Here is a 25,737-nt window from a genome sequence, read left to right on the forward strand (position 1 = left end):
ACCATTGGGAGTGAGTGCGTTAACAATGCCTATATGATTTTCCTTGATGCTTTATTTCAGGAAAGCGCCTTTCGTGTGCTAACACGTTTTACTTTTGAAAATACCATGGTTCCTATAAATGGTTTAATTTACATTGTCTTGCAAGCCCCGAACGTAGAACATAGCTTTAGACGTATGACATATAGGAAGATCGATCAGTGAACACATTTTTTTAAAGTACCAGTTGTATGTCAACTGTTAAGCAAATTATACCATTATCGTTACTTTGAAGAAGGTAAAGTATGGAAGGAATTTAATCAGAGTAAATGTTCATAGGAGTTAAGCTAGTGATGCTAAACTTCTGTAACATTTTTGTAATATTGAAAGTAATGGGAAATAACCTAAGTTCTTCCAAATACATGAAATTAACATTCATCAGCTGCCAGGACTAACTGGCCTCTCCATATCTGTCCCCTTTCTTCTGCCTGCCATTGACCAGCCTCCGAATCTGGTCCCACTCTCTTAGCCAGCCTTCCCGTGTGCCCTGACAACAACTCAATATTCTAAATTCTCTGAGCCTAACTCAAGTCTTATCTCATCAGGCGCCTTTTCCCTCACCTCCCAGCCCAGATTATCGGCTCCTTGTGGGGGCAGGGAGGCACGTCAACTCTTCCCTTCCCTGCCCCACCTAGCATAACGAAGCCTGGGAGCTGGAGTTTCGTAACCACTGCCCGCTGACAAGCTGACACGTGTAGTGTGACTTATTGGATACGGCAGGGGGGATGTGATGAGGGTGTGTTTCCTCAGGCCGAGAGCAAACCTGACTGTCACCCTGCTTCTCGCACCAGTTTAGTCTTGTCTGCTAGTCATTTGGACACAGGTGCCACAGGATCTCCCGTGCAGAGCCGTTCAGAGTCCCTAGGGGATTGGGGTTTTCATGTAAGGGGTCTTGGAGAGTCCTGGCCTGTACCCGTGTAGAATAGCTAGGTCTGACACCTGCATCATCTTTCCGGCTTTCTTACGATTGGCCAGAAGCTTGCCATCTAGGAATGGGTACCGGTTACAGCTGTTTGCTTTAATATAATACAGTAGGATGAGTACCAGGGTGTTTTGTTTTGTTTTGTTTTTTCCAGCTCTACCACTCAGTAAGTGAGAAATCTCAGGGAAGTCACCTTGGATCTCTGCATCAGGGCCTTACCTGTTTTCTAAACGTATGAGGAGTGATTCAGGAAATCAATGTAGTGGTCAGCATCCTCACTTTTTAAAATCAGAGTACCTGGTATGGGATTTGGGAAGTTTTTGTTTCAGGGGCACATGCACACATGCGTGTATGGGTGTGTGTGTGTGTGTGTGTGTGTGTGTGTACTGGGTTCTGATTCTTTCTCTGGGACACAGTCAAAAACTGCTGAAAGCCCCTGGACCAGAGAATTCCTGAGTTCTCTTTAAATCTTAGTGTTCTACAGCGATTCTCTTCCACGGGATGTGTCTGTTACAACAGTTGATTTGGCAGTAACCTAGGGCTGCACGAGCGCAGATAACCGCCGTGGGTACAGAATTCAACGGCAGATGGTCTCCAGCGAGACTGGAGTGCAGAATTGTCTTTTTCTGATTTCTTCAGGTAATCAAAATGTTTCAAATAAGCATGACAGCTTATTTCCATCACAACTTTCCCCATGTTTTACAGAGAGATTCCAATGATACTTTTGCACTACTGAGGTCCAGGTGATTAATATTGGACTATTTTTTGTTTGTAAATGGGAGCAGACTTTCCCAGTATTCATTTAGTGAAAGGATCCACATTTCAGTTAGTAGAGTCACCTTACAGTCCTCTGTTAGCTGCAAGTAACAGAACTCCAGCTCAGACGGGCTAAAGTATAAAAGGGAATTGATTGACTTTTATGAGATCTGGTTTTGGAGTTATCTTCAGGTACAACTGGTTCCAGATGCTCAAGTGATATCATCAGGGACCCATCTCCCCCTCTGTTGACTCTACTCTCTTCTATGTTGATTTGACTCTCATTGCCACAGCGTAGCGGGATGGACTCCTCAAAGCTCCAGGTTTATATTTTGCCAATTTAGCAAATGTATCCGGGAAAAACAGCGCATCTCTGTCAGTTGTTCCAGGAAATGTCTGTTCTCCGGCTCGCTGGACTCATGTGTCCAATCACCGGAATAAGAGGAGGCCCGTACTCCTCGTTAGCAAGGCCTGACTCTCCCTCCCTGGGAACAAGCGTTGGGGTCAGCACCACCTGAAACTCTGCAGAGGACAGGAGCATCTCCCAAAGGAGAAACAAGGGAGGCTAGCCAGGCATCTGGGAGGAAGCCGTGCTTTCTGATGTTCAGCCTTGATGGTCACGTTCCTAAAGAAAGCACCATCAGCCTGAAAACCACAGAACTCGTCATCAGGCGGAGTCCGTGATTTATCCTCATGTCTCCTCTTAAAGGAGAAGACAACCAGAACCCTCACCTTTTATTAGGTGCTGACTAACAGTTCTAGGACCATTTTCAGAAAATGTGATTCAAGTCCTTAATATACTATACACTGTGGTTTGGATTAATCCACAAAGAATTCATTTAAATATCCTTTTGTTTTTTCTTTTTTTTTTTTAATTTTTTCAAACGTTTTTATTTATTTTGGGACAGAGAGAGACAGAGCATGAACGGGAGAGGGGCAGAGAGAGAGGGAGACACAGAATCGGAAACAGGCTCCAGGCTCTGAGCCATCAGCCCAGAGCCTGACGCGGGGCTCGAACTCCCGGACTGCGAGATCGTGACCTGGCTGAAGTCGGACGCTTAACCGACTGCGCCACCCAGGCGCCCCTCCTTTTGTTTTTTCTAATGAAAGAAACCATTCATTCTACTCCAGCCAGAATCCATCCCCTGGCGTGTGTGTGTGTGAGTGTGTGTGTGTGTGAAAGATGTTTTATCTAATAGTGTAAAAAAATAGGAAGTGCCCAGCCTGAAACTGATGGTGTTCTAAAAACTTACAAGTCAATTGAATAATATTTCCCGGATAAACAGTACAACAAATGGTAAGTATGTTCCCAGGCTTGCCTGAGAAGGGAAACCTTTTGAACCCATGATAGATACTCAGCATTTATAGGAGAAAAATATTAAAATAATACACATGCATGTATGTATCACATTATATACTGTAAAACACTGAACTGTATAATCTACATAATATATAGCCTACACTTACATGTTCCAAAATAGATGAGTGAACTTGATATTTTCATATTAAATGATGTCACTCAAATATACATGTAAAATAACTTCAGTAAATAGAACTTTTTTGCGAAGTTTTTTTTCTTAATTTTTCAAGTTTATGTACGTATTTTGAGAGAGCGTGTGAACAGGGAGGGGGCAGAGAGAGAGGGAGAGAGGGAATCCCAAGCAGGCTCCACTCTGTCAGCACAGAGCCTGACATAGGGCTTGAACTCACAAACCGTGAGATCATGACCTGAGCCGAAATCAAGAATCGATGCTTAACCGACTGAGCCACCCAGGCTCCCCTTTGGTGAAGATTCTTAATTTTTTTTAAATATTTATTATTTGAGAAAGAAACAGAGAGCAAGCAGGGAAGGAGCGAGAGGGAGGGAGACACAGAATCCGAAGCAGGCTCCAGGCTCCGAGCTGCCAGCACAGAGCCCGATGCAGGGCTCGAACCCACAGACTGCGAGATCATGACCTGAGCCGAAGTCGGCCGCCCAGCTGACTCAGCCACCCAGCGCCTCCCAATGAAGATTCTTAATTCATAGGGTAGGACTCAGAATGGTCCTCTGAAATTACAAAGACTAGGTCTCCAACTTTTTGGAAGAAAGAAATGTAAGTTTCTTGATAACATAACCCTAACGTTATTCTTATTATCAATTGTAATTGAAATTTATTGTACTCTCAAATGGCACAAAGAGAAGAGAGAGTTGAGAGAAGCCCTTCTGAGGTATCTTGAAGGCTGGAACAGCGGGAGGGACGGACGGTGTGGGTTGGGGAGGTGGTTGTGTGTGACAGAACGAACCGTCAGAGGAACCATCAGACCAGTTCCTGGGTGACGCTCACCCTTGACCCACATAACTTTATCCAGGTCCGTGGCCGGTTGGCGTGGCGCCTGTGCCCTGCCTGGTGAGTGAAGAAGGAAGATGAAGAGTGTGGTCCAGGGACTTCCTCAGCAGGGACCGACTGTATCGGGGTGCTCTTTAGGACTAGTGTCAGTCCCTAACCTCTTCTGTGGGAACATGAGTTACAGGAAATGCTTATAACAAGCTCTCCTCGCCCCATGCCGGAAGGTCAGATACGTTAGGAAGCATGCCTACTGGCTCTCCGCCAGCAATTTCTAGCTCCTGTAAGCATGTTAGGGTTCAGAAAAAGTCCTACATTAACGAAATGCACATGTATTTAGTTGTGTTGAACCTAGGAATCCCAAAACATCCCGACACGGCATTTTGTCGCTGTGGTCTCCTGAGTGACCTCTCGTGGAAAACGTTCCACAGCACGCAGTTTGGGAAACGCTTCAGTGGACCATCTCCCCAGCACCGTCCTGAGCCTGGAACCCACGCCCCCGCCCCGTGGGTCTGGGAGTCCCCTGATACTGAATGTACACTTTTGTGCATGTGTACTTTTCTAGGAAAGGGTTTGTAGCTTTCATCACTGAGAGCCCGTGAACAAGAAGGGTAGGAACCATTGTTTCGGGTTCTTTTCTAACAAGGGAGGTCCAGCTTCTGTACATTTCGTGTCAGCCTAGGGACGTTACTCAGCAGGCACGGTGGGCACTCAGAGGTGGCTCAGGGACGCCGAGGGTGTCGACTGGTAAGCAGGCGGCTGACTAGTCAATTATTAGGCTTATTGTCGAGTAGGTTTAAACACTGGCAGCTACTCCCTTTCCAACGGGAATTGTGGAAAGAAATTACTTTTGCAGAGCACAGCCTTATCGTTACACTCCGGATTATTCCCAAACGAGACGACGTATTATTTCATTAGAGTAAAAAGGTTTTTTTTGTTTTGTTTTGTTTTTTGTTTTTTAAGTTAAGAGCCACTGACCTGTAGAAGAGAAATCCGTTTAGAGCTCCTTAATGATAAACTACTAAAAACCAAATAAATGCAGAAAGCTTTTCCTTCAGGAAATTGAAAACCATCAACTCACCTACTTTTAGATGTAAAAATCGGGATCATAAAATACTGTTCAGGAAGAGTGAGCAGTAAGTAAGAGACATGCACGGAATAGTTGATGGAATTTCCCCTTGACTTAAATCATCAGAGAGCTGTGCAGTCAGACCACATTGGATCTTTGCAGAAGTGCTTCTGTGAAATAGTGTTTCGGGTGTCTGTTAATACTAAATGGCAATAACAATCCTGTCAAACCCAGTTGACTTTATTACAAGGATGTTGAAGTCTGTCCCATCACCTGCTATCCAAAACGACTGACGGGGATCTCGAAACTGCCTCCTGTCTTGTTTCATTTGCCGCATTCAGCCAAATTTGGGGCTCACAATTAAAGCATTTTGGAGAATCGCATAGTGTTTTTCTGTACAATAGCTTTGGTGTGAGTTGTTACTTTTTGTGAACCTTGGTCTTAATCTGTTATTAATCGTAAGTATTTTTGTCAGCCACCTCAAACAGGCATTACTTGGATCCAGGATTGATAGCAGTTAGGGGAGACAGGGGAGGAAATAAAGACGTTGAGGAGATGGACTGAGACGGAAGGGGAGATCGGGAAAAGAAGGAAGAGGGAGACCAGGAGATTGTAGGGATGTGTTAGGGGTTTTGTGAGGGATGTTCCCCACGTTTAGCACCTGCTGTCCTTCGGGTTGGTTATTAACCTTTCTTCCATATTTAACTGCTCCCTGAATCTTTCGACCAACTATGCTCTGAGTGGGGTGATTGAAGAAGCCTGCTTTGGGGCTTCCGTGAGGACAGTCGGGCAAGGCAACCCCCTCAGCTCTGTGAAATCATGTTGCATCCCCATTTCGTGGAAAGCACCATACCTCGTTAGCCTTCCCACCTAATCCAAGGGGTTGTTGGATACTGGCCTCAATAATACATTCATTTAGGGCCTCACTTGATTGGGAATTTGCAGAAATTTGAAGGTTCCTCTGGTCCCAGGGGTAGAGTGTTAACAGGAGTGTAGCGCACAGGTTACCACCTCCCAAACTCAAAACGTCACGAGTGAGTGACATAATACATGAACACGGGAGAGCAGACGGTGGCACATCCTCGTGGTGACGTGTAGCCAGACGACCCTGCAGGGATCGTGACGCTTCCAAAGAGGAGCTTACTGGTTAAAATTTTTCCAACCCTTAGGTTTCCTCCCTCAGAGAAATACTTTTATTTCTGAATAGATGTTTGAATATTGTAACTTGAATTTTTTAATGTTTTATTCTCTATTGTCAGGCCTATGATAAATTGCAAAACAGTATTCTTAAATCATTTTGTCTATCAAGACCTACTTGTAATGTGTCCAGTATTTTAAAGTAATACGGCTATTTCCTTTAAAATATATACATTTCCTTTAAATTTTACAATACATACATACTTAAAATATATGCATAAAATAAATACATTTCCTTTAAAATATATACACTTCCGTCTAGTAATCTGGAAAGGATGTCTTCACCTGTATTTGTTCCAGATTTTTACAAATCTCACGGCATTATGAAAAAGTGTTATCGGAGTTAATAAACTTTCAACTTCTAGAACTGAAGTCTCTATGGGGAATCCAGTGTTTACAAAAAAATACGTATGTTTGGAACATCTTGGGCTTGAACTCTCACGAGTAGGCAAGACAGTTGGAACGTCTGTGCAGATGGCATTCCTGCAGTTCTGAGAGCAAAGCATCGCCAGCAGCAGACGTCTAAATAATGTATGGAGGAGTTGGAAACAGAGAAGGACTCTTCCAGCTAGAATCCCAAATTCATGGCTTTTTCAGATATTGAAAACCACCAGGAACTCAGGGCAAATAACATCTATTATGATTAGTAGTATTAGCTAGAAACAGCCAGGATTGTTTTTCTTCTTTTCTCTAGGTACCAGGTAGCACATCTTACTAGCAAAATTTTTCTTTTCTTTTCTTTTCTTTTTTTTTTTTTTTTTAGGATTTTAATTTTTTTTAAGTCATCTCTACACCCCCAGTGTGGGGCTCGAACTCATGATCCCAAGATCAAGAGTTACATGCTCTACCAACTGAGCCAGCCAGGTGTGCCCCCCAAAGTTTTCTTTTTTATGGAGTTTTCAATTCCCCTCCTTTCCCCCTTCTCCCCCCTCCCCCGCCCTGCATCCCACCCCCGCCGCCAACAATGTCTCCACCTGACCTCGTTCTGGGATGCTACTTCTGAGGTGAAAACCGCCAAATGTAAGAGTTACTGCTGTATACCGGTCTCAATTAGATATTTTGCCTGTTTTCGATTGCCTGGTCCCTGATACATTTGATGGGATTGATTAGGTAAAAGGTAGCCCCGTGAGAAGGGAAAGGAGCACTTTCAATAACTTGGCTGGAGAAAAGTGCATCATAGAAATGACTAATGGAAACATATTTTGTTTTGCATGCTGCCCTTCGCCTTGTCCTTCTTAAAACTCACTTTCCATATTTCTAACAGATGAAATTAAGTCACTTATTCAGTAAATCCACGTTGAGAACCTCCTGTGTGCCGGCCATCCCGCTAGGCCTCGGGAGTATCGCAGTGAACAGAACGAGTGTAGCTTCATAGAGCTCACACGATTTCTCCTTACTTTTCTATCCGACTGAGCTTCTGGAGGTAGAGGCTCACACCTTACTGGTTTCTGTGTCCCCGGCGGCCGCCACAACGTCTTGAGTTTTCTTGTTCGCTGTTACCTCTGCAGAACCGTAGCAGACCAGTGCCATAGTGGAGCCTTGGCGAGTAGACCTTTGCGAACGACTCTGCTGTTCCGTAGCTCTTCCCAAAGGATTTTAGGTGTTGGGGAGTTTTTGTCGCTAAAGCCGAGCACCACAGATCAACCTGCTGGTGGCTAATTAAAGTATTCTTGCCTCCTGACGCTTCCTGTGCATTTTCTGCGCTGTCAGCCCTTAGGTGTTAGGGTTGTCATTTCCCATTTTCCCGTATGCACTTAAATGCCATTCCACTGTCGCAACTTTTTCACGTCCAGGTGAGGGACATTGTCGCTTGTCCCCGAGTCTCATTACGGCACTTTTTCTTTAAAAACCTCCTTAGTCTTAGTGGTGATATGCTCCCCAGGTCTCCATCCACTCTCCTCTTACTGCTTTAGAACATCTCCGTCTGTGCTTGCGAGATTTCTTCTTTCCGCTGTGTGCTGAAACTGTTGAGGCGGTGTCCTCCAAATTTGTGGCTTTTTGAAGTCCGCAAGCCTAAAATGTTCTTCTCTTTCGGAGGCTGTGAAGGTAGGTATAGAATCTGTGTCAGAGGTCCTGATTTCCTTTGCTCTGGCACAGATCAGCTACAATTTTGCTACGTCGGACTCCAGCTGGATTTGCTGCTTTACTGACCACACAGTCGGCTCCTGCATGATTTGGGGTGCTCTTGCGTGCTTCCCGCGTGTTGTGATATAGCTGAGCTCCTGGGGGATTCCGCTCAGCCTTAGTGTCCTTGGAGAATGGGTTTGACATCTCTGCCCTCCTGCGCCTCAAGCTCTGGCATCGAAAGAGTTCAAGGGAGAAATCATGATGGGTTTGCTATGCCCCCCTTGTAACATTCCGTTTCCTAATCGCTGTTGTTGTAGCAGCATCCTAAACCATTTTCCTTGGTGCTTCCACGACTGAATAGCGTGAAACACAGACCGTGGAGAGGAACGACGAATCCAAAGTCAGTGCAAATGAAGAAAGTCTAAGAAGAATTGCTAATTTCCCTTTGTCTTGGCATATAGAGTTGGGGAGTTTTTAAAAAGTGGAGTACGCAGGGTGGTGTTTTTTTTCCCCTAAGGCTAAATTTAGCCATTGCTTTGGAAAATCAGAGTGGTACAGCCTGTGCCTTATCTCTGTCCGGCCCTTACCCTTCCCTCTGCACTTGGACATCTTAAATGGCTTGCTGGAGAGGACAGCTTAATGTGCTCTGGTGGCCCCATTTATTCTGGGAAGGAATTAAGTGACTTCATTTTCCCTGCCTTTCCAAGCTTCCTGAAAAATTTAGGAGACTTCCTAAGCAGCAGTCCCTACAGAAATAGTTCAAGTCATACCTCCTTTTGCTTCATGAGCTTCTCCTGCCAGCGTGGCCAAGAGCTGCAAATGGAATGAGAGACAGTCTCTCGTTCCCAATCCAAATAGCAACAGGAGGGCACATGTGCACTTGAGCTACAAATAACGCGTTTTAAAATAGCAGGTGGTATTTGATGATTGCTCCTTCATTCATTTACCTGCCAAGGCAAAACTTTCTCTTGTACTCTGGCAACAAGGCCCTGGGTGACTCCGATCGAGCAATTGTGGCAACAGGTTCTCGCGTTTGCAGGTATTATTTGTTAGCTGATTTTCAGGTGTTCGGGTCCACGCATACCTCACGAGGCTGTTCTAGAAAGTGTTTTTTTTTTTTTTTTTTAAGACGCTAAAAATGTCCTGTTTATACAACAACCCAACCTGACAAACTTGGGAAGCGCTTTTGTAACAAACTACAGGCACTCCTTCCACAAGATGCGCGCCCAGCCCTTTGTGTCCCCGAGATCCCATTTGGCCAGGGGAAGGTAGGCACATATGAAAGAAGGGGGGGAGGGTCTGTATTTTTAACGTGAAGCTCAGTGGATAACGAGTGACGTTGCTATGAAATCCCGGTTTGTGTCTGTAAAGAAGTCAGCTGTGTCTCAGCTCTTCTGCCAGAGTCTCGCACCAACACGCTGCAGTGACGTCACTTCCTCACCTGCGCCGAAAGGGAGCGGCAGCCAGCCAAGGAGACTCCTAGAACTTTCTCGCGTGCCTTCAAGTCAGTTCCGTTGGGTTGTGACCATTCTGACCAGTCTGTCCACCGGACCAAGTGGTAGACTACTGATGGGTCCACAGCCACCTGGAGTCCACTGGGGCTGACAGAGGTGGCTCAGAGCCCTTGCCCCAGAGTTTGGATGACGTCGTCAGTAAGTCAGCTTCCAGAAGAAGCTTGCGTTAGAAAATAACAATTCTTTTCCACTGACGGGGCACCCACTCTATATCTGGTGCCAGGGACCCAAGCAAGCTCCCTGCTTTCAGAAAGCTCCCTCTGGTAGAAACGGCCCATACAGGAAAACAACTCGGCATTCGTTTGCTAAGTACCATTAGGACCCAGGGCAAGAGAGGAAGGTTCACCGGGCACAGTGGAAAGAGCATGGATCTGGAGTCCTGCCTGTGTTCAAATCCCTGCCCTGATACTTACAAGCAACATGACCTTGGGCAAGCAACACATGGCCGAGCTTCAGCTTCTTCGTCTGTAGAATGAAGAGGAAAAGATTTCTTTCATTTTTTTTTTTTTTTGAGGACTAGAAACAATACATGTGCAACGGCCCACTGTGGATATTCAGTAATAATACTGAAGTGATGTGTAAGCCACACTCTGAAGAACAGACAACTCACCAGGTGGACACGGGAAGAAGTCGGCATGCCCAAAGGTCCAAAGGTACATCAAACTCACGGTGGACTGAAGAAGAGTGAGTGATGAGAGAGTCCCTGAAAAGTAACCGGAGACAGTCGGTAAAGAGTATTCTTTGCCATACCAAAGATCTCCGATCTTATTCTGTAGGCCGAAGGGGCGGGATTTAAGTTTTTAAAACTAGATCATCGACATCATGTCAGAAACTTGCCCTAGGGCGTATTGCTCAGTGCGGCCCAGAAAACTTGTTAGCTTCCAAGACTTACAGAGAGGTCATCTAGAGGAAACAGTAGGTACAGCTGAGTGCTAAGAGCCTGGGAAGTCTGGCCAGTAGCTGCTTTCCTGAAGTAGACACTTTCTTACATCAGATCCTCAAATACTTGGGATCCTCCACTTTTACAGAAGCAAGTGCCAAACTTTCTAAACTTAGAACACACTGTGGGAAGTCTGACTTCATCAAAGTTTCTCTGTCTTTAAAATTTCGGTATTGTTTCGGAACGTTTCATTCTTAGGGAAATATTAATTTGGGACATTTTAAAACGGGTCCCTTTGAGGGTTGGGAATCCCTGTCAAAGAAAGATGAAAAGATGACCCGTGACTGCTGCTGTGCCGTGTGACACATTGCTTAACTGCCCCTAAGGGGAGGCTGGGACACGGTGAACCCAGCATAGGAAAAGGGGATATGAAGCCTCAGCAAACCATTCAGTGACCCTCGGGCCAGTGACTGGCTGGAAATGTTCCTTCATCTTGACCTTTGTAATACTCAGAGCTGTTCTGGGATTATGAGTATTTTTTCTGTATGTTTTGTAATATTGTTGGGAAGCTCTAAGAACTGCAGTATAACAGCAGTCATTGAATAAACTACTGTGATAGGTTCTGAACCTGTATTTTTGAGTTGCAGAAATCAGGCCTACAGGTTTCTTTTTTGTAGTTTAATACATCCGTAAAGATTTCAGTATTTAATACACGGGTTTATTATATCTAAGTAACCCCTAGTTATCTTACCTACGTTTAAAGTACCCACCAGAAGGCTAGAATGGGCACCGCAGTGCTCCGTTAGAGGTAGGGATGTCCGTATGGACTCACATTTATTTTATTCCAGCGTATGATAGATTCAGAACAATTGTAGATGTGTGTGCATACGTGGATTGTACTTACGTGTGTTTCCTTGCTCTTTCCGCTGGGAGGGCCTAGCAGCGGTGAGACGCCCCAGGAGCAGCGAGCACACCCAGCAGCCAGACCTTGGCCTCTAAATGCCATCCTCCAATAAAAGAAACCAGGGCTCCTTAGAGAGATTGCTGATTCTAGGGCTGGGACAGGGACAATAAAAGAGGAGTCCGGGCGTCTCATAATGCCAGAAAGTAAGGAAGTGCTCGAGAAAGAAGGGAAGAGGCTGGGGGTATGTCAGAGGGACACAGAAGCCAGCCTGAAAGATCTCCCAGCGGCCAAAGCCGGGACAGTTTGAGCAATAAGCTAACCTAGTATTGGATTGTGACCAAAGTGTAAAGTGTTTGTGGATATAAATAAATGGCTTATATGGATACAAACAAACTCAGGAAGACAGATCTTCCTTATAGGAGCACTCCAAATAACGTATGTGGATACTCCCACATCCGCAAGGTGGAGCTTTATTCCCTTTTCCTTGAGTGTGGGCTGGACTCACTGACGTACTTCCAAACGATAGAGTATGGAAACAGAAGAATTGTGACTTTATCAGAGCAAACCTGGCAGACCCTACCTTCCCCAAAGATCAGGGTCCGCATCAGCAGGACGTCAGACACTACCCGTGTCATATGATGAGCCCTTGCCTCTGTGATATTCTTCCTGAAAACTCAGGACTCCCGTCCGATCAGTAGAAAACACATCAGACTACCTGAAAAGAGGGACACCTACAAAGCACGTGTCCGGTGTTCCTCAAAACCATGGACGCTGTGAAAATAAGGGCCGTGGAGAAGATCGCCACACCCGAGGAGAGGAAGGGCGTGGCGCCTGCAGCTGGATCCCAGAGCTGAAAAGGGACGTTAACTGTCGCGGCGAGTCTGTTTCGAGTCTGTAGCTGAGTTAGTCGTGACGTACCAGCGAGTGTCTGAGTTTTGACGGGTGCACTGTGGATCCGTGAGATGTCGGTGTTAAGGGAAACCAGACAAAGGGTTTATGGGAGGCCTACTACTGCAACTCGTCTGTGAATCTAAAAGTATCCAAAATTTTCAAAAATGCATTTTTTAGGGGCTCCTGGCAGGCTTGGCCAGTGGAGCATGCAACTCTTGATCTTGGGGGTGTGATTTCAAGTCCCACGTTGGGTGTGAAGGTTACTTAAAAATCTTTAAGATGCCTTTTAAAAAAAGGGGGGGGTCCCGTTGGTATAACTGGGTAAAGAAAGCCTTACCACTTTAAAAAATGTCCTATAGTAGTTTATCCCATCCCCACGAGGAACAAAGGGATGGTGATATCTCCTCTTTCCACGAGAGAAAATTGAGGTGCAGAGTGGTCATTATTTGAAAGTCACGCGGCCACAGGACTAACCCTGCAGCTCTCGGCTCTGTCCCGTGTTCCTTGCAGCCTGTCACAGCTGCCCGGTCTAAAAATGCCGCTTCTGCTAAAAGGGGTGCGGGACGGGCTCGTGAAGAGGCTGAATGAATCACGAGCCAGACTGTCGCTGCAGAGCCATCGGAACTCTTTACTTCCTGTCTGGAGTGCAGGCATGCGTGTGCGTGTGTCTTGAATGTCGTGGGAAGGACCTGCGTGGCGCCGCAGAGTCCTCGTTCCCCGAAACCATGCAGGTAAACAGGCCGCTTTAGAGACCCGCAGGGCGCAGAGGCAGACCCGTGGGAAGACACCCCAGCTTGTCAGCCGGGAGAAGAAGAAAGCAGCGAGGAGGTAAGATTCGACAGGCGCGACAAAGTGGTGTCTGATTCGTTGCAGAGAGCGGCGCAGGTGGGCAGATTTTGAATAGTTTTCAAGTTCAGCCGGGTCGGACTCGGCTGTGCGCGTGAGAAGGGAGCGTGCGGCCCGGGGTTGCCGACACAGCTCGTGTGGCCAGGCCTGGCGTCGTTCGCAGGAGCTAATGTCTCGTGTGGCCGGGCACGCGGGTGCACGGAGGGCTCGTTCTCGAGGAAGGAGGTGGGGGCTCAGAGCGGCGGCTCCCGAGGGTGGCCCTGGACCAGAAGCCTCAGCGTCACCTGGGAACATGCTAGACGCACAGCCCGGCCTTCGAAGTAAAACAGACTCTGGGAACAGGGCCCACCCTTCTGTTTGAAGAAGCCCTCCTGGGGATTCTGATGGCACTTCGGGTGTGGGAACCGCTGGATGGGCGGAAGCCTCCTGTGGGGCGGCATCCGCAGCGAGGGACGAGCACCGTGGGCAGCGCACACACCCTCCCCCACGGAGGGGACGCCCGCGCCACCCGGAGCTTCTCCCCCCGGGGAGGAGGGAGCTGCTGTGCGGACCTCGCCTTGCCCCAGTCTTCAGAGCCACGGGTTGTAACGTGACTTGTCCACACGTCTCCAAGGGGTAGGGGGAAGAGTGGGAGAGCCTTCTGTGTAAGCAGCAGCTTGTTCTTTGGGCGAAGCAGACAGACACTTCTGACACTTCTAGACAAGAACTCAGCCGGGGGGCCGACCAGGCGGGAGCTCGCGGAACAGCCGGCTTTCCTCACCGGGACCCCCAGAGTCCACGGTGCTCGGGAAACAGGTGCTCTTGGCGTGCTGTCCCCGCAGCCTTGGGCTCACAGAGGACTAGTGGGGTCGCTTCGCTCAAACTGTCCCAAGGACGAGGGGCTTGGAATCCCTCAAAGCTGAGTCACTGCTGGCTTTGTTCGAAACTTCATGGGAGAGAGCTGAGGCCAGCTTCATCAGCCCGCTAGAGCTACACATTTTTTGTTTTCTCTCTTCTCACCTCTCCCTCCCACACATTCGTTTAAAAATCCAGTCTATTCAGATTGCGGAAATTACTCGTTAGCCAACAAACGAGGGCAGGGATGTGTTCACTAATGTTCACGTCACCCCCAGTGCTTGGTACGTGGTAGGTGCTCAGTAAATGTTCGTGCGCGTAAGTGAATCCCAAATCTACTTTTTTACTCTAACGTAATCAGAACTTTTTTATTGTTTGTTTGGCCTCTAAGTAATTCTATTCCCCTTCTGCTGTGATCAATCATGATATACACTCCAGGCCATATGTATAGCTCTGCATTTGCCAAGTATCTTACAATACGGTTTCCACACCACCCCAAAACTGTGACACCAAAGCAAGCACAAAGTCGTTGCTTTTGACTTGCCAGTAATGGACCCGCGAAGGCCATCACTTCATCCACCGGGTAAGCTCTGTGGATGGAGCTGGGCGCTGGCCCTGCTCAGAGGAAAGGAAGTGTGATCAGAAGGTCTCTTCTGAGTCTCGGTCAACACAGTACAATCACGTCTGTGCTCTACGGGCTGCCGGCTCAATCAGTCATTTCCACTCGAGGCTGTTTCTTATTATTAATTATCACTACCTTCCCCCTTTGGAGTTGAGAGGCTCAGAGATGCCATTATGTATGATATAATTTTGTTAAGAGGCAAATAATTGCTTCTGAGTATCTTCACCAAGTGCTTCTTGGAGCAGCTTAATAACGTGAACGAGCTAACTGCACGGGGATGGCGCTGAACACAGCCCAGGACAAAAGCACACAGGAACCTTGGTGGCGGTCACAGAGTCACGGTGACTATTAGTGTTTTGATCTGGAGACGCCGTGGTCTGTGTTCCGTGACCTCAGGGAGGGTCTGTCTCTGCAGGCTCCGTGCTGGGCAGGAGACAGGCGGGCCTGAGAGGCTGACCTCACTGCGGCCACCACAACGGAGCCGCCTCCATGGGGCCAGGTGGCCGGGCGAGCACCCCGCCAGGGCGGCCCGCAGCTGGGCGCTGCTCCCTGTGCCCTTCTGCCCCTCTGCGTGACATGGCAGGTTGTTGTTGGCCACCAGGCTCCAAACAAGTGCTCGAAACAAGTGAAATGGATTCTGAACACGCCTTTAACAGGTGCAAGTTATGTGGGCTTGCAGAAGAAACTGTCGGGAGGCGGCTGTAGACGCTTCCCCCGTTTCGGCGGGACGCCGAAGGATCTGCAGGTGGTTGAATGGACGGCACGGCGGGGAATGCGCAGGGAGAGTTGATGCGAGCTCCCCAAGGAAAATGCGCTGTTCTCCTTGGAGTCCAGCTAATTGAAGGGGAAGATTCCTCATCCCCTTCATTTGGAAGGGCTCCAAATAAGAGAGTCCCTCATTCTGCAAAGTGTCCCTCTTCTAACGGAGAGGGCAGGCTGTTAGGACTCAGTCCCACCCCTGAAGGCATCTCGTGTCTTCCGTTAGGGTCACAGGATGGCAACGACTGTGCAAGCGCATGCCGTGCCCACTTGGGGTCCCTGCCTGTTGGTGACTGGGCCACCGAGATGCTCAGCAGCAGGGGCCTGGGTGTTCGTGGATCGTGTGTGTGTGCGCGCACACTTGGCACAAAGACGTCTGTCACTTTTAAAGGGGAAGGATTTTTCCTTTAGTGTTGTTCCTGGAAATGGCTTTATTAAAAAATAATGTCACGATTTTTTGAAAAGCGGTCTTCCCCTTCTAGCTTTGTGGTTTAGTAAAGTGGAACCAGGTTGACACCCGGTCCTGGAAATTTTCCCGTGAAACACGTATTTACTGCCTTGTTACTGCAAGAAAATGTTCTCTTCCCAGGGGTGAACCTGACTCCTGTGTATCTTCTCTTCCCACAAGGTCTCATACTCACGTCATATAGCGGTTAAGCTCCAGGCCCCTGAGCCGGAGACCCCCCTCCCCGCCGCCTCAGTTTTCCCCTCTGTGAAAAGAGGGTAAGAACAGTACCGACCTCACGATTACTGTGGAGAGTAAATGGGTTAATATTTGTAGAGTGATGGAAACGGAGGCTGGCACTCTGTAAGTGTTAGCCCGCCCGCTGTTTTATTTCTTGTAGGATCAGTAAGCATCATTCACTGGCGTCGGGTTGTATAATGAGGACGGCCAGGCACGCTGACCGAACACTTCTGGATTCTTCCTTTTCACGATTCGGATGGTTGTATTTTGGAAAACGGTTATGCCTTTAACAATTTGGGGGACAAATAGGTTGTCACAGATGCTCAGTCAATTCCTAGAGAATTCATTTGCCCGAAGATGATGATGATGATGATGATGGCTAACACATGTATCTGGAACTTACATGTTCTGAGCATTGGCAAATATTCATTTCATCCTCACGACAAGCCTTCAGGTAAGTACAGTCACCATCCCCAGTTGAGAGGTGAGGAAACTGAGGCACTCAAGGTCTTGCTCAAAGTTGTACACTTCCTCTGTCAGGGCTCTTAAGTACATACTGTCTGGTCCTGGCCCCCCTCTTTGACTTCACCTTCTGCTCTCCTCTCTGTGGTGGTCCAGCCACTGGCTTCGGTTCCTTGAATGCCCTGCCTCGGGGCCTTTGCATTTGCTGGTAACTCACTCCAATTCTTGCAGACCTGGCTCCTTCTGTTCTGGTGAAACTCAAGTGTCCCCTTTCCCGACTCATATAAATTGTAGTCCCGCCCTATGGTTCCTCTTCACGTTATCCTGTTTGCTTCCCCTGCTAGAGCAGGAAGAGGCCTTTTTCTGACCGGTTTACTACTATCTGGCACAGCATTATTTAAAATTTGTTGAATAAATTTCGGTGCTAATGACTTTCATAATGGTCTTAGCTCCTTCTCGCGTGTTTGCATGCAGCCCAAATCGTGTGTCTGCGTGTGTGCACACAGGTGGGTATAAATGCGTGAATGGGGAGGGAGAGAGAGATTCGACTCTCAGTACTGTGGTACAGAATCACCGGCCTCTCTGAGTTACAGTCCTAGCTCCGACGGTGACGGCCTGATGTTTTTCTTAGGGGTGAAGCACCTAGTTGCGCTGGGCTCTGAAAACTGTCACGTGTTAAAGGACATGTGTAAGGGTCTCAGCCAGCGAGTGATCAACAGATGAAGTCTTTTTTTTTTTTTTTAATTTGGGTAAAACAGATACTACTCTAAAAAGTATATATTTTTTTGGGGCGCCTGGGTGGCGCAGTCGGTTAAGCGTCCGACTTCAGCCAGGTCACGATCTCGCGGTCCGTGAGTTCGAGCCCCGCATCAGGCTCTGGGCTGATGGCTCGGAGCCTGGAGCCTGTTTCCGATTCTGTGTCTCCCTCTCTCTCTGCCCCTCCCCCGTTCATGCTCTGTCTCTCTCTGTCCCAAAAATAAATAAAAAACGTTGAAAAAAAATTTTTTTAAAAAGTATATATTTTTACGTACATGTATCTTTTATACACACACATCTCCCTCTCTTCCACTGATTTAAATCGTATTCATTTCATTTATTTGTTCTAGGGGCCTCCCTATCAGATCTCTCCAAGGCTTCCGTTGGGGAATTTGGCAAAGAGATGGGGTGCCAGGAACCGGAAACCAGGACTTTGACAAAAAAGGGATTTTCTGTTCCTTTAGCTGAGAGCTTTGGGCTACCGTAGATGCCACAGGTCTTGGGTGAGGTGTGAGATTCACTGCCAGGTTGGAGAAATCTGGCCTGGACGGACCTGTGTGGTTTGGTTAGGCTGATGATGGTGTTTCGGATGCCGGTCCTGTAGCTTGACGAGGCCACGTGTTAACTGCTCTTCTGGAACACGACCTCACTATCACCTGTTCTGCCCTAGATAACCAGTTCAGGATGTCCATCCTAGAACGTCTGGAGCAGATGGAGAGGAGGATGGCGGAGATGACGGGGTCCCAGCAGCACAAACAGGGGAGCGGAGGAGGCAGCAGCGGAGGGGGAAACGGGAGCGGGAACGGAGGAAGCCAGGCTCAGGTACGGGCGTGCACTGACCATCACCTTTCACTCTGTGCTTTATTGATCACAAGTGCCTTGTCTGGTGCTGGTGTCATTCCTGGATTAGTCCCGGGGAGTGCTTTATAATCCCGTGCCCCTAAATTTTGAAATCTGTGTAATTACAGAAGCCTTGAACGGTGGGGCTTCTCAGTTGTTGACCTCCCTGAGCCTTATTAAATCATTGCTGCCGATCCCAGAATTCAGTGCTGCTGCCTGGCGGTGTGGCTCAAGGACATCCACTTAGAAAACAGGCCCAGTGGCGACTCAGAGTTCAGTTGGACTCTATTTTGTATTGTGGATTCCATATCTATTTTAAATATAAATATAAAGCATGATCCAACTCGGCCATTCATAAAGCCTTTTATAAAGTCAAGAAGATCAATATCAGAAGCTCCCAGAGAAGCTGTTTCTGGAATTACTTGGTGTCGGACAACATTAGCCCTGCTATCCTGTTTCACATCTGCTTTCTCATAAATTCCAGGAAGAATTGGCCAAATGCAGGGACGTCACTAAATATTTTTTTAGAGTCCCATTAGTCTTGAAGGCTTTACATAAGTTTTATTTACAGGTCTCATTTTGAGAAATGGCCTGGGCAGTAATTATTTTTCAGGAGACCCTAGAGACAAATTTTCAAAGGATGGATAGCATTCCTCCCTCTCTCTCTCCTACTGAGTTATTATTCCCTGCAAACCCCGAGCACTTTCCCCTCTTTCTTCAAGATTAATGATGATTTCCTGTGAACAATTACATTTTTAAGTGAAACGTTTGAGTTTTATGTTCCTTGTAAATATCAAGTGTTAATAATGTTTTAATACCAAATTTTAATATTTTGAAACCGAAGCATTTTATGGACCACACCCCAAAACTAAACAACCCCTTCTTCCCCGAATGTTCTTATTTCTTACCTGCCTTCAGAAGTCCAAGGGAAGACTTGGTGCACAGTAAAATATTATTAAGGCCACAACAGGCTTCTTTTTCACCTAGACTCCTACATTTTAGAAAAGAAGTAATCGTTGTTTGTTGTATCTCATGGCTCAAATCAGGGATTCCCACGAAAACCTTCTGTCACCAGAGTTTGCATCAAGGGAATGGAATATACTGTCATTTTACAGCTCAACCATTCGGTAACTGGCCTACTACAACCTGATCCCATGTTAACTGCTATTGAAGACTCTTCTGTCAATTTAAGGTGGCCTCGATACATATCTGGGTCCACCTTTCGTGATAAAAATGCAGCTCTTTTTGTGAATGCAAAAAAATTTCCCTCCCTGCTCACTAACCCGTAACTTTCACGTGCTCGTGAATGTGTCTGTCTGATGCGTCGGGAGCAGCTCTTGCCTGTCCTTCCCAAGTCAAGGTCGTCCTTCCGCACGTTGGGATCACCCACCTTTAAGATGTTTTGACAGTTCTAGCGAGGATGACATTGTATCGGTCACCCACCTTTTTATTTTAGCAAGGTGTTTTTCCAGACTTAAAAGAAGGAACAATAGTACTTCCATAGTAATTGAATTTTGTGGACTTTATTGCTGGAAAAAAAGACTTTTTAAATAATACCAGAAATAAGAATCAGGCTAGAAGTATCCTTTATTTGGGGAGGATGTTAAACATAGAACTGCTGTCACAGAGACTCAGATAACTGTTGAGGTTACTACATTCGATTTTATGTTTCTTGCCTTACAACTGAATCGAGAGAAGAAAGCCATAGTTAAAATTAGTGAATTTCTCTTCCCCGTGTGCCTCTATTGTTATTAATATCACTTAGATTTGAAGATCCCTAAAGCTTTCCCCAAAGGATGGGATCGTCACTAGACTTTTTAAAGTGCTTCTTTGCGGGGGGGGGGGGGGGGGGGGGAGAAAAGATCCCTTCTAAGTGACTTAATTCTCCTTCGGGAGGAGCAGGGAGGCAGAGGTCTGGGTGTGTCCCCAGATGCAAGAATTGGGACAGCCACCCTGCTTTTCTCTCCTAGTAGTCTACAGTCCACAACATGTACTTCAGCTGGAGGCTAGTGGCACTTCTTTAGCGGTGTATGCTTTCCCCGAAACGGATCAGCGTGATGTTCATAATCCGCGTGTCAGCTGTAGTGGACTCCAGTGTTCTCAGCATTACGGAAGGTCACCCCTTGCCACACGCGTGGATGCGTGCCGCCGAGCTGAACCTCGCGCATTCTAGTCTGTTTCGCGATGCCCCTTTGTGCACAGTTTTGTGTTTCCTGTTCTGAGCGGCTAATCGTAAAGCATTTTGTTTCTCCTACATGAAAAGGTTGACTTGGCGGAGGGCCCTGGGTCCGCGGTGGTAACACACACTTCCTCCTCCTAGTGTGCCTCTGGCCCCGGGACGCTGGGCAGCTGCTTCGAGAGCCGTGTGGTTGTCGTGTGTGAGAAGATGATGAGCCGCGCCTGCTGGGCCAAGTCCAAGCACTTGATCCACTCAAAGACTTTCCGGGGAATGACCCTCTTGCACCTGGCTGCTGCCCAGGGCTACGCCACCCTCATCCAGACCCTCATCAAATGGCGGTAAGGCCGGGGTGCGGACGGCTGGTGGGCACCCTTGCCCGTCAGCTCGCACCTTCCTCTTGGGCGATTCCACTGGTGGAGAGGAATCTGGCCATTCAGTGAGCTTGACAGCCTGTGAGCAAAGGGCTTTCTCGGAGGACAGTTCCCAAGGGAATCTTACACGAACTTCTGCCCAAGGAATGGCGAGCGAGACGTTGCACTCTCTGCTTTCCTCGGGGCTCATAATCCGAACCGCCCTGTGAAATTAGGGACTCTGTCTTCTTCACATCAGGGATGTTGGATGCCCACTTTGGTTTCATCTTTGTGGGTTTGATAACATTCTAGTATTTCTTGGACGTTGATTAATTGTGCGGTAATTTCTGGTGCCATCCCTTACAGCACAAAGCACGCAGATAGCATCGATTTGGAGCTGGAAGTTGACCCCTTGAATGTGGACCACTTCTCCTGTACTCCTCTGGTAAGGCATGGGTTCATTTAATCCCTGAGCCGTTTTTCTAAACTGGCATGGGGATGTGGTAAGGTCTTATGGCCCCACGGAGATCGTCAGCAAGGACCAACTTGTCCATTGGCGGGAATAGCAAAAGCGGAGGATGTTTTTTTAACTTGTACTGAGACAGCTTGCTGTTTTCCTTGTTTTAGATGTGGGCGTGTGCTCTCGGGCACTTAGAGGCTGCTGTCGTGCTGTACAAGTGGGACCGTCGGGCCATCTCCATTCCGGACTCTCTAGGAAGGCTGCCTTTGGGGATCGCCAGGTCGAGGGGTCATGTGAAATTAGCAGAGTGTCTGGAGCACTTGCAGAGAGATGAGCAGGCTCAGCTTGGACAGAACCCCAGAATCCACTGTCCTCCGAGCGAAGAGCCCAATACAGATAGCTGGATGACCCAGTGGCACAGTGAAGCCATCCACTCACCGGAAGTACCCAAAGGAGTCACCGTCATTGCAAGTACCAATCCAGGTAAAAATGCAAAATGATTACATCTCGGAACTTGGCACATTTCCCATTTGCTTTCGTGCAGCAACCCTCAGAAAAGTCCACAGGATATTCACATACGTTTAAGGGTTTGGTTTTTGGGGTTTTTTGGTTGTTTTTTTTTTTTTATGTTTCCGATTTTTCTTTTAGCTGTAAGAATGCCTACTGCTTCCCCCCTACCCCTCCCAGAAATAAATGCAGAAAGTAGAAAAAAAAATATCTGTGTCCATTTAAGAAAGAAACACAGATTTTGGAGGACTGACTGAATACAGTATATGCTGCTGGGGAATATTTAAATGTTAGGGACGCATCTTGAGTTCCCGCTTTGCACTTTGTGTCTCTCAGGCAATAGAGAAAGTGTTAATTCTTTAGGGTTCCTAACTTTATCGCCTGTCCTGACTGTCCTTTCTACTGTACTTTTCAGAGCTGAGAAGACCTCGTTCTGAACCCTCTAATTACTACAGCAGTGAGAGCCACAAAGATTATCCAGCTCCCAAAAAGCATAAATTGAACCCTGAGTCCTTCCAGGCAAGGCAGCAGAAACTGCTCTCCACTGCACTGAGTCTGGAACAGCCAAATATCAGGAAGCAGAGCCCTAGTTCTAAGCAGTGTGTCCCTGAGACAATCAGCCCCAGTGAAGGAGTGAGGGACCGCGTCCGGGAAACCTCCCCTCCCGTTCCAGAGACTGCACGACTCCAAGCCTCTGGATCTCAGCCCGTAGTAAAGTGGAGTCCCAAAGATCTTTACATTGGTGTGTCTACAGTACAGGTGACTGGAAATCCGAAGGGGACCAGTGTAGGAAAGGATGCCGCACCTTCACAGGTGCGTCCACGGGAACCAATGAGTGTCCTGATGATGGCTAACAGAGAGGTGGTGAATACAGACATGGGGCCCTACCGTGATAGTGCAGAGAGCGAGGAGTGCACACAGCCCATGGATGACATCCAGGTAAGCACGGACCAGGTAAGCCCGCAGAGGCCGGGGTGGCCGTCAGAGCGCCCCCCACGTCTTTACAGCCGGTTCCCACAGGTCGTGTGATTTGCTCACCAGCAGACGTTTGGAAGTGTGTTCTGACTCGTGAGAGTGTTGGGGTGTCTCCTCTGCTCGGGCCACGTTTTCATTCAGAGGATCCAACGTCGTAAATGGGGCCTGAACGCCAGGGACCTGGCTCTCAGCAGAGCCCTCCCCTCCTCCCACCAGCTCCTCAGAGCTCACCCGGGGCCCTCCGGTCATCTTCCGCTTCCCTCTGCATCCGGGGAGACTGGTTTCCTATTTAAGTACCGGTTTAATAGAGTCACAGCCCAGGAACGTCTAGAACAGGAGGCCTGTGGATAGGATTTTTAAATGACCTACGTGACATGAGCACAGTTGTCATCTGGCTGTGGTGAAAGCATATGTGGCGTGAGGTGCAGCAAAATAGCCCGAGAGCCGATAATTGGCCGTCCTTGTGATAAGCCTAGAAACGCCAGGATCCCTGGGGCGCCTGGGCGGCTCAGTCGGTTAAGCGCCCGACTTCGGCTCCTGTCGTGATCTCACGGTTCGTGAGTTCAAGCCCCACGTCGGGCTCTCTGCCATCAGCACAGAGCCCGCTTCGGATCCTCTGTTTCCCGCTCTCTCTGCCCACCGCCCCCTCAAAAATAAATAAACAAACAAACAAAAAAAACCAACACCTCCAGAATCCTCTTGGGGCATTAAGCTTGCAATAGATTAAGAGAATATTTAGTGAAATAAACTTGAGGTTAAGCTATTAAGCAAGCTAATGCCCCTAAATAAAGTATTGCTTCTGTATTTTAGGGGAGGACCAAATGAGCAGCCTGAGTGGGAGTTTGGCTTCCCTCTCTTTCCAAGTTCCTCTAGAACCCGAAACAGATGTCACAGGGAAAAACCCCCACGAGAAATTCAATAGGGCACCAGGCCTGTTGAAATGCCACAGGAGGGAGGGGCCTGGAGGTCCCCCATCCTGGCCAGCGTTCCTGGGGAGACGTCCGGCTGCTGAGCAGCTCCCCTCTGTCCCGCTGTGAGCACAGTGAAGAGCCCGTGTGTTCCCGTTCCTCATGGGTGGGCCGGGGGTTCCACCACCAACCTGCTGACCCCTGCAGGCGTGGGAGGCTGCCTGAGAAATCAAAGAATTTTTTAGGTAAGGGGTTGGCAGAGTTTTCCCGTAAGGGGCCAAATGGTAAATATTCTAGGCTTCGTGGACCCTCTAGACTGTCGTGACTATTTAATCTGCTTTTAGAGCACAAAGGCAGCCTTAGATAATATCAGAGTGTTGGGCACCTGGGTGGCTTAGTCAGTTGAGCGTCCGACTCTTCTGCTCAGGTCATGATCTCACGGCTCCTGAGTTCTAGGCCCGCCTTGGGCTCTGTGCTGACGGTGCAGAGCCTGCTTGGGATTCTCTCGCTCTCTCCCTCTGGTTCTGCCCCCTTTCCTCCACCCCCTCAAAGTAAATAAATAAACTTTAAATAAATAAATAAGAGTCAGTGTGGCTCTGTGCCAATAAAACTTTATTTACACAACCAGCTGCTGGCTTTCGCTATACCGCGTATCAGTACTAAGCAGTCTAGGATAGTATTTATAAACATAAATGTAAACATAATAATAAATCAGCAGACAGTGAAAATTGGCAGCTCAACCGTGTTGAGCGTCTAGAACAGTGCTGTTCACTGGAACTTTCTGCGGTACTGAAACGTTCTGTGTCTGTATGCCCCGTTACGGTAGCCCCTGGCCGGTTTGGTATCTAGTGCTGAAAATGTAGCTGGTGTGACTCAGGAACTGGATTTCTGATTTTACATCATTTTAATGAACTTAAGTTTAATAGCCTTTGGGTACCAGAGCTCCTTGTGGCAGCTGGCCTTTGCTAAAGCAGAATTGATGCAGGAAATACAAAATAACCCGAGAAATTCTACTTTACATTTTCACTGAGTCTTGAGAGAATAATATTCTGCTAAATCAAGAGCATGTATCTACGAAAAAGCAACAGCCTCAAGAAGTATTCCGAGCAAATGAAAAAATACCATTGAAAAAGAATGAAGTAATTCAAGAAATGGCAAGGCGGAGTTCACGGAGGACTGAAAAATAAACCCAGTTAAAACTGATCCGTCTGAGTACTTAGCGATAACGTGACTGTGTGTACAAGGTACTTGTTAAGAAGGGATTCTTTACATAGAGGAGGAGTCATATTTTAAAACTAACCTATAACTAATACTCTGATTATTTTAACAACACCAGAGAGGTGGGGTGAAGGGTGTTGTGGCAGCTGTCTTGTTTAGGGAGGATCACAGATTTCGTTCCACTCGTGTTATTGATAGGTAAGTGGAGGCTGAAATACGCTTGTTAGGAACGTCAGCTTACTAGACTGCATAAAAACAAGTGACAGAATTTCTAAGTTATTGAAGGGGGAAAAAAGGAAATTGTGACCCACTTGGGGAAAAGTTCAGGAAAAACTGCAACAACAGAAATAAGCAGAAAACATAAAATTACAGTAGTATTTTCAAACGCGATTCATTCCCCACTTTGCCAACTGACAATTCTATTAAAAGATTCTCAGTTTGGGTTAAAAAAAAAAGAAGAAGGCGGCAGAATATACTCTACTGTATGCTGTTTGTAAAAGACAGAACTACAATGAAATCACACAGGAAGATCATGAAAACAAAGCCATAAAGCCCAGAAGCCACTGACAAAGATATAAAAGACAAATGAGTATAAAAGGAAAAAAGACACAAAGCACAATTCAAGGTCCATAGTATGGAGGTACCTTTTGTTGGAGAAGATAAAACCCTGATGGTAGTGGACTGCTGTGTAACTAAGCACACAGCTTCTGGATGTTAAAGCAAAAACCAATAAATACAAAGAAATGTGGAAGCCTAGCCATAATCATAAGGTGCCA

The 25,737-nt window shown here is 47.4% G+C and overlaps 1 protein-coding gene across 8 annotated transcripts in view; it reads left to right on the forward strand.

Annotated features, from left to right (window-relative positions):
* The window catches only part of LOC115522343 (calmodulin-binding transcription activator 1), a 563,939-nt gene that overhangs the window by 514,916 nt on the left and 23,286 nt on the right, over positions 1-25,737 (forward strand). For 4 of the 8 annotated variants that reach the window (XM_030328136.1, XM_030328139.1, XM_030328138.1 and 1 more), the window contains 5 exons: positions 18,195-18,346; positions 20,685-20,881; positions 21,260-21,338; positions 21,521-21,836; positions 22,276-22,799. In XM_030328136.1, coding sequence (XP_030183996.1) covers positions 18,195-18,346; positions 20,685-20,881; positions 21,260-21,338; positions 21,521-21,836; positions 22,276-22,799 — 1,268 coding nt within the window. The remainder of the gene's footprint in view (positions 1-18,194; positions 18,347-20,684; positions 20,882-21,259; positions 21,339-21,520; positions 21,837-22,275; positions 22,800-25,737) is intronic. The other 4 variants (XM_030328142.1, XM_030328141.1, XM_030328144.1 and 1 more) reach the window with 1 other exon arrangement.

Source organism: Lynx canadensis, chromosome C1, assembly GCF_007474595.2.
Source record: "Lynx canadensis isolate LIC74 chromosome C1, mLynCan4.pri.v2, whole genome shotgun sequence".
In the NCBI taxonomy this organism is placed as follows: domain Eukaryota; kingdom Metazoa; phylum Chordata; class Mammalia; order Carnivora; family Felidae; genus Lynx; species Lynx canadensis.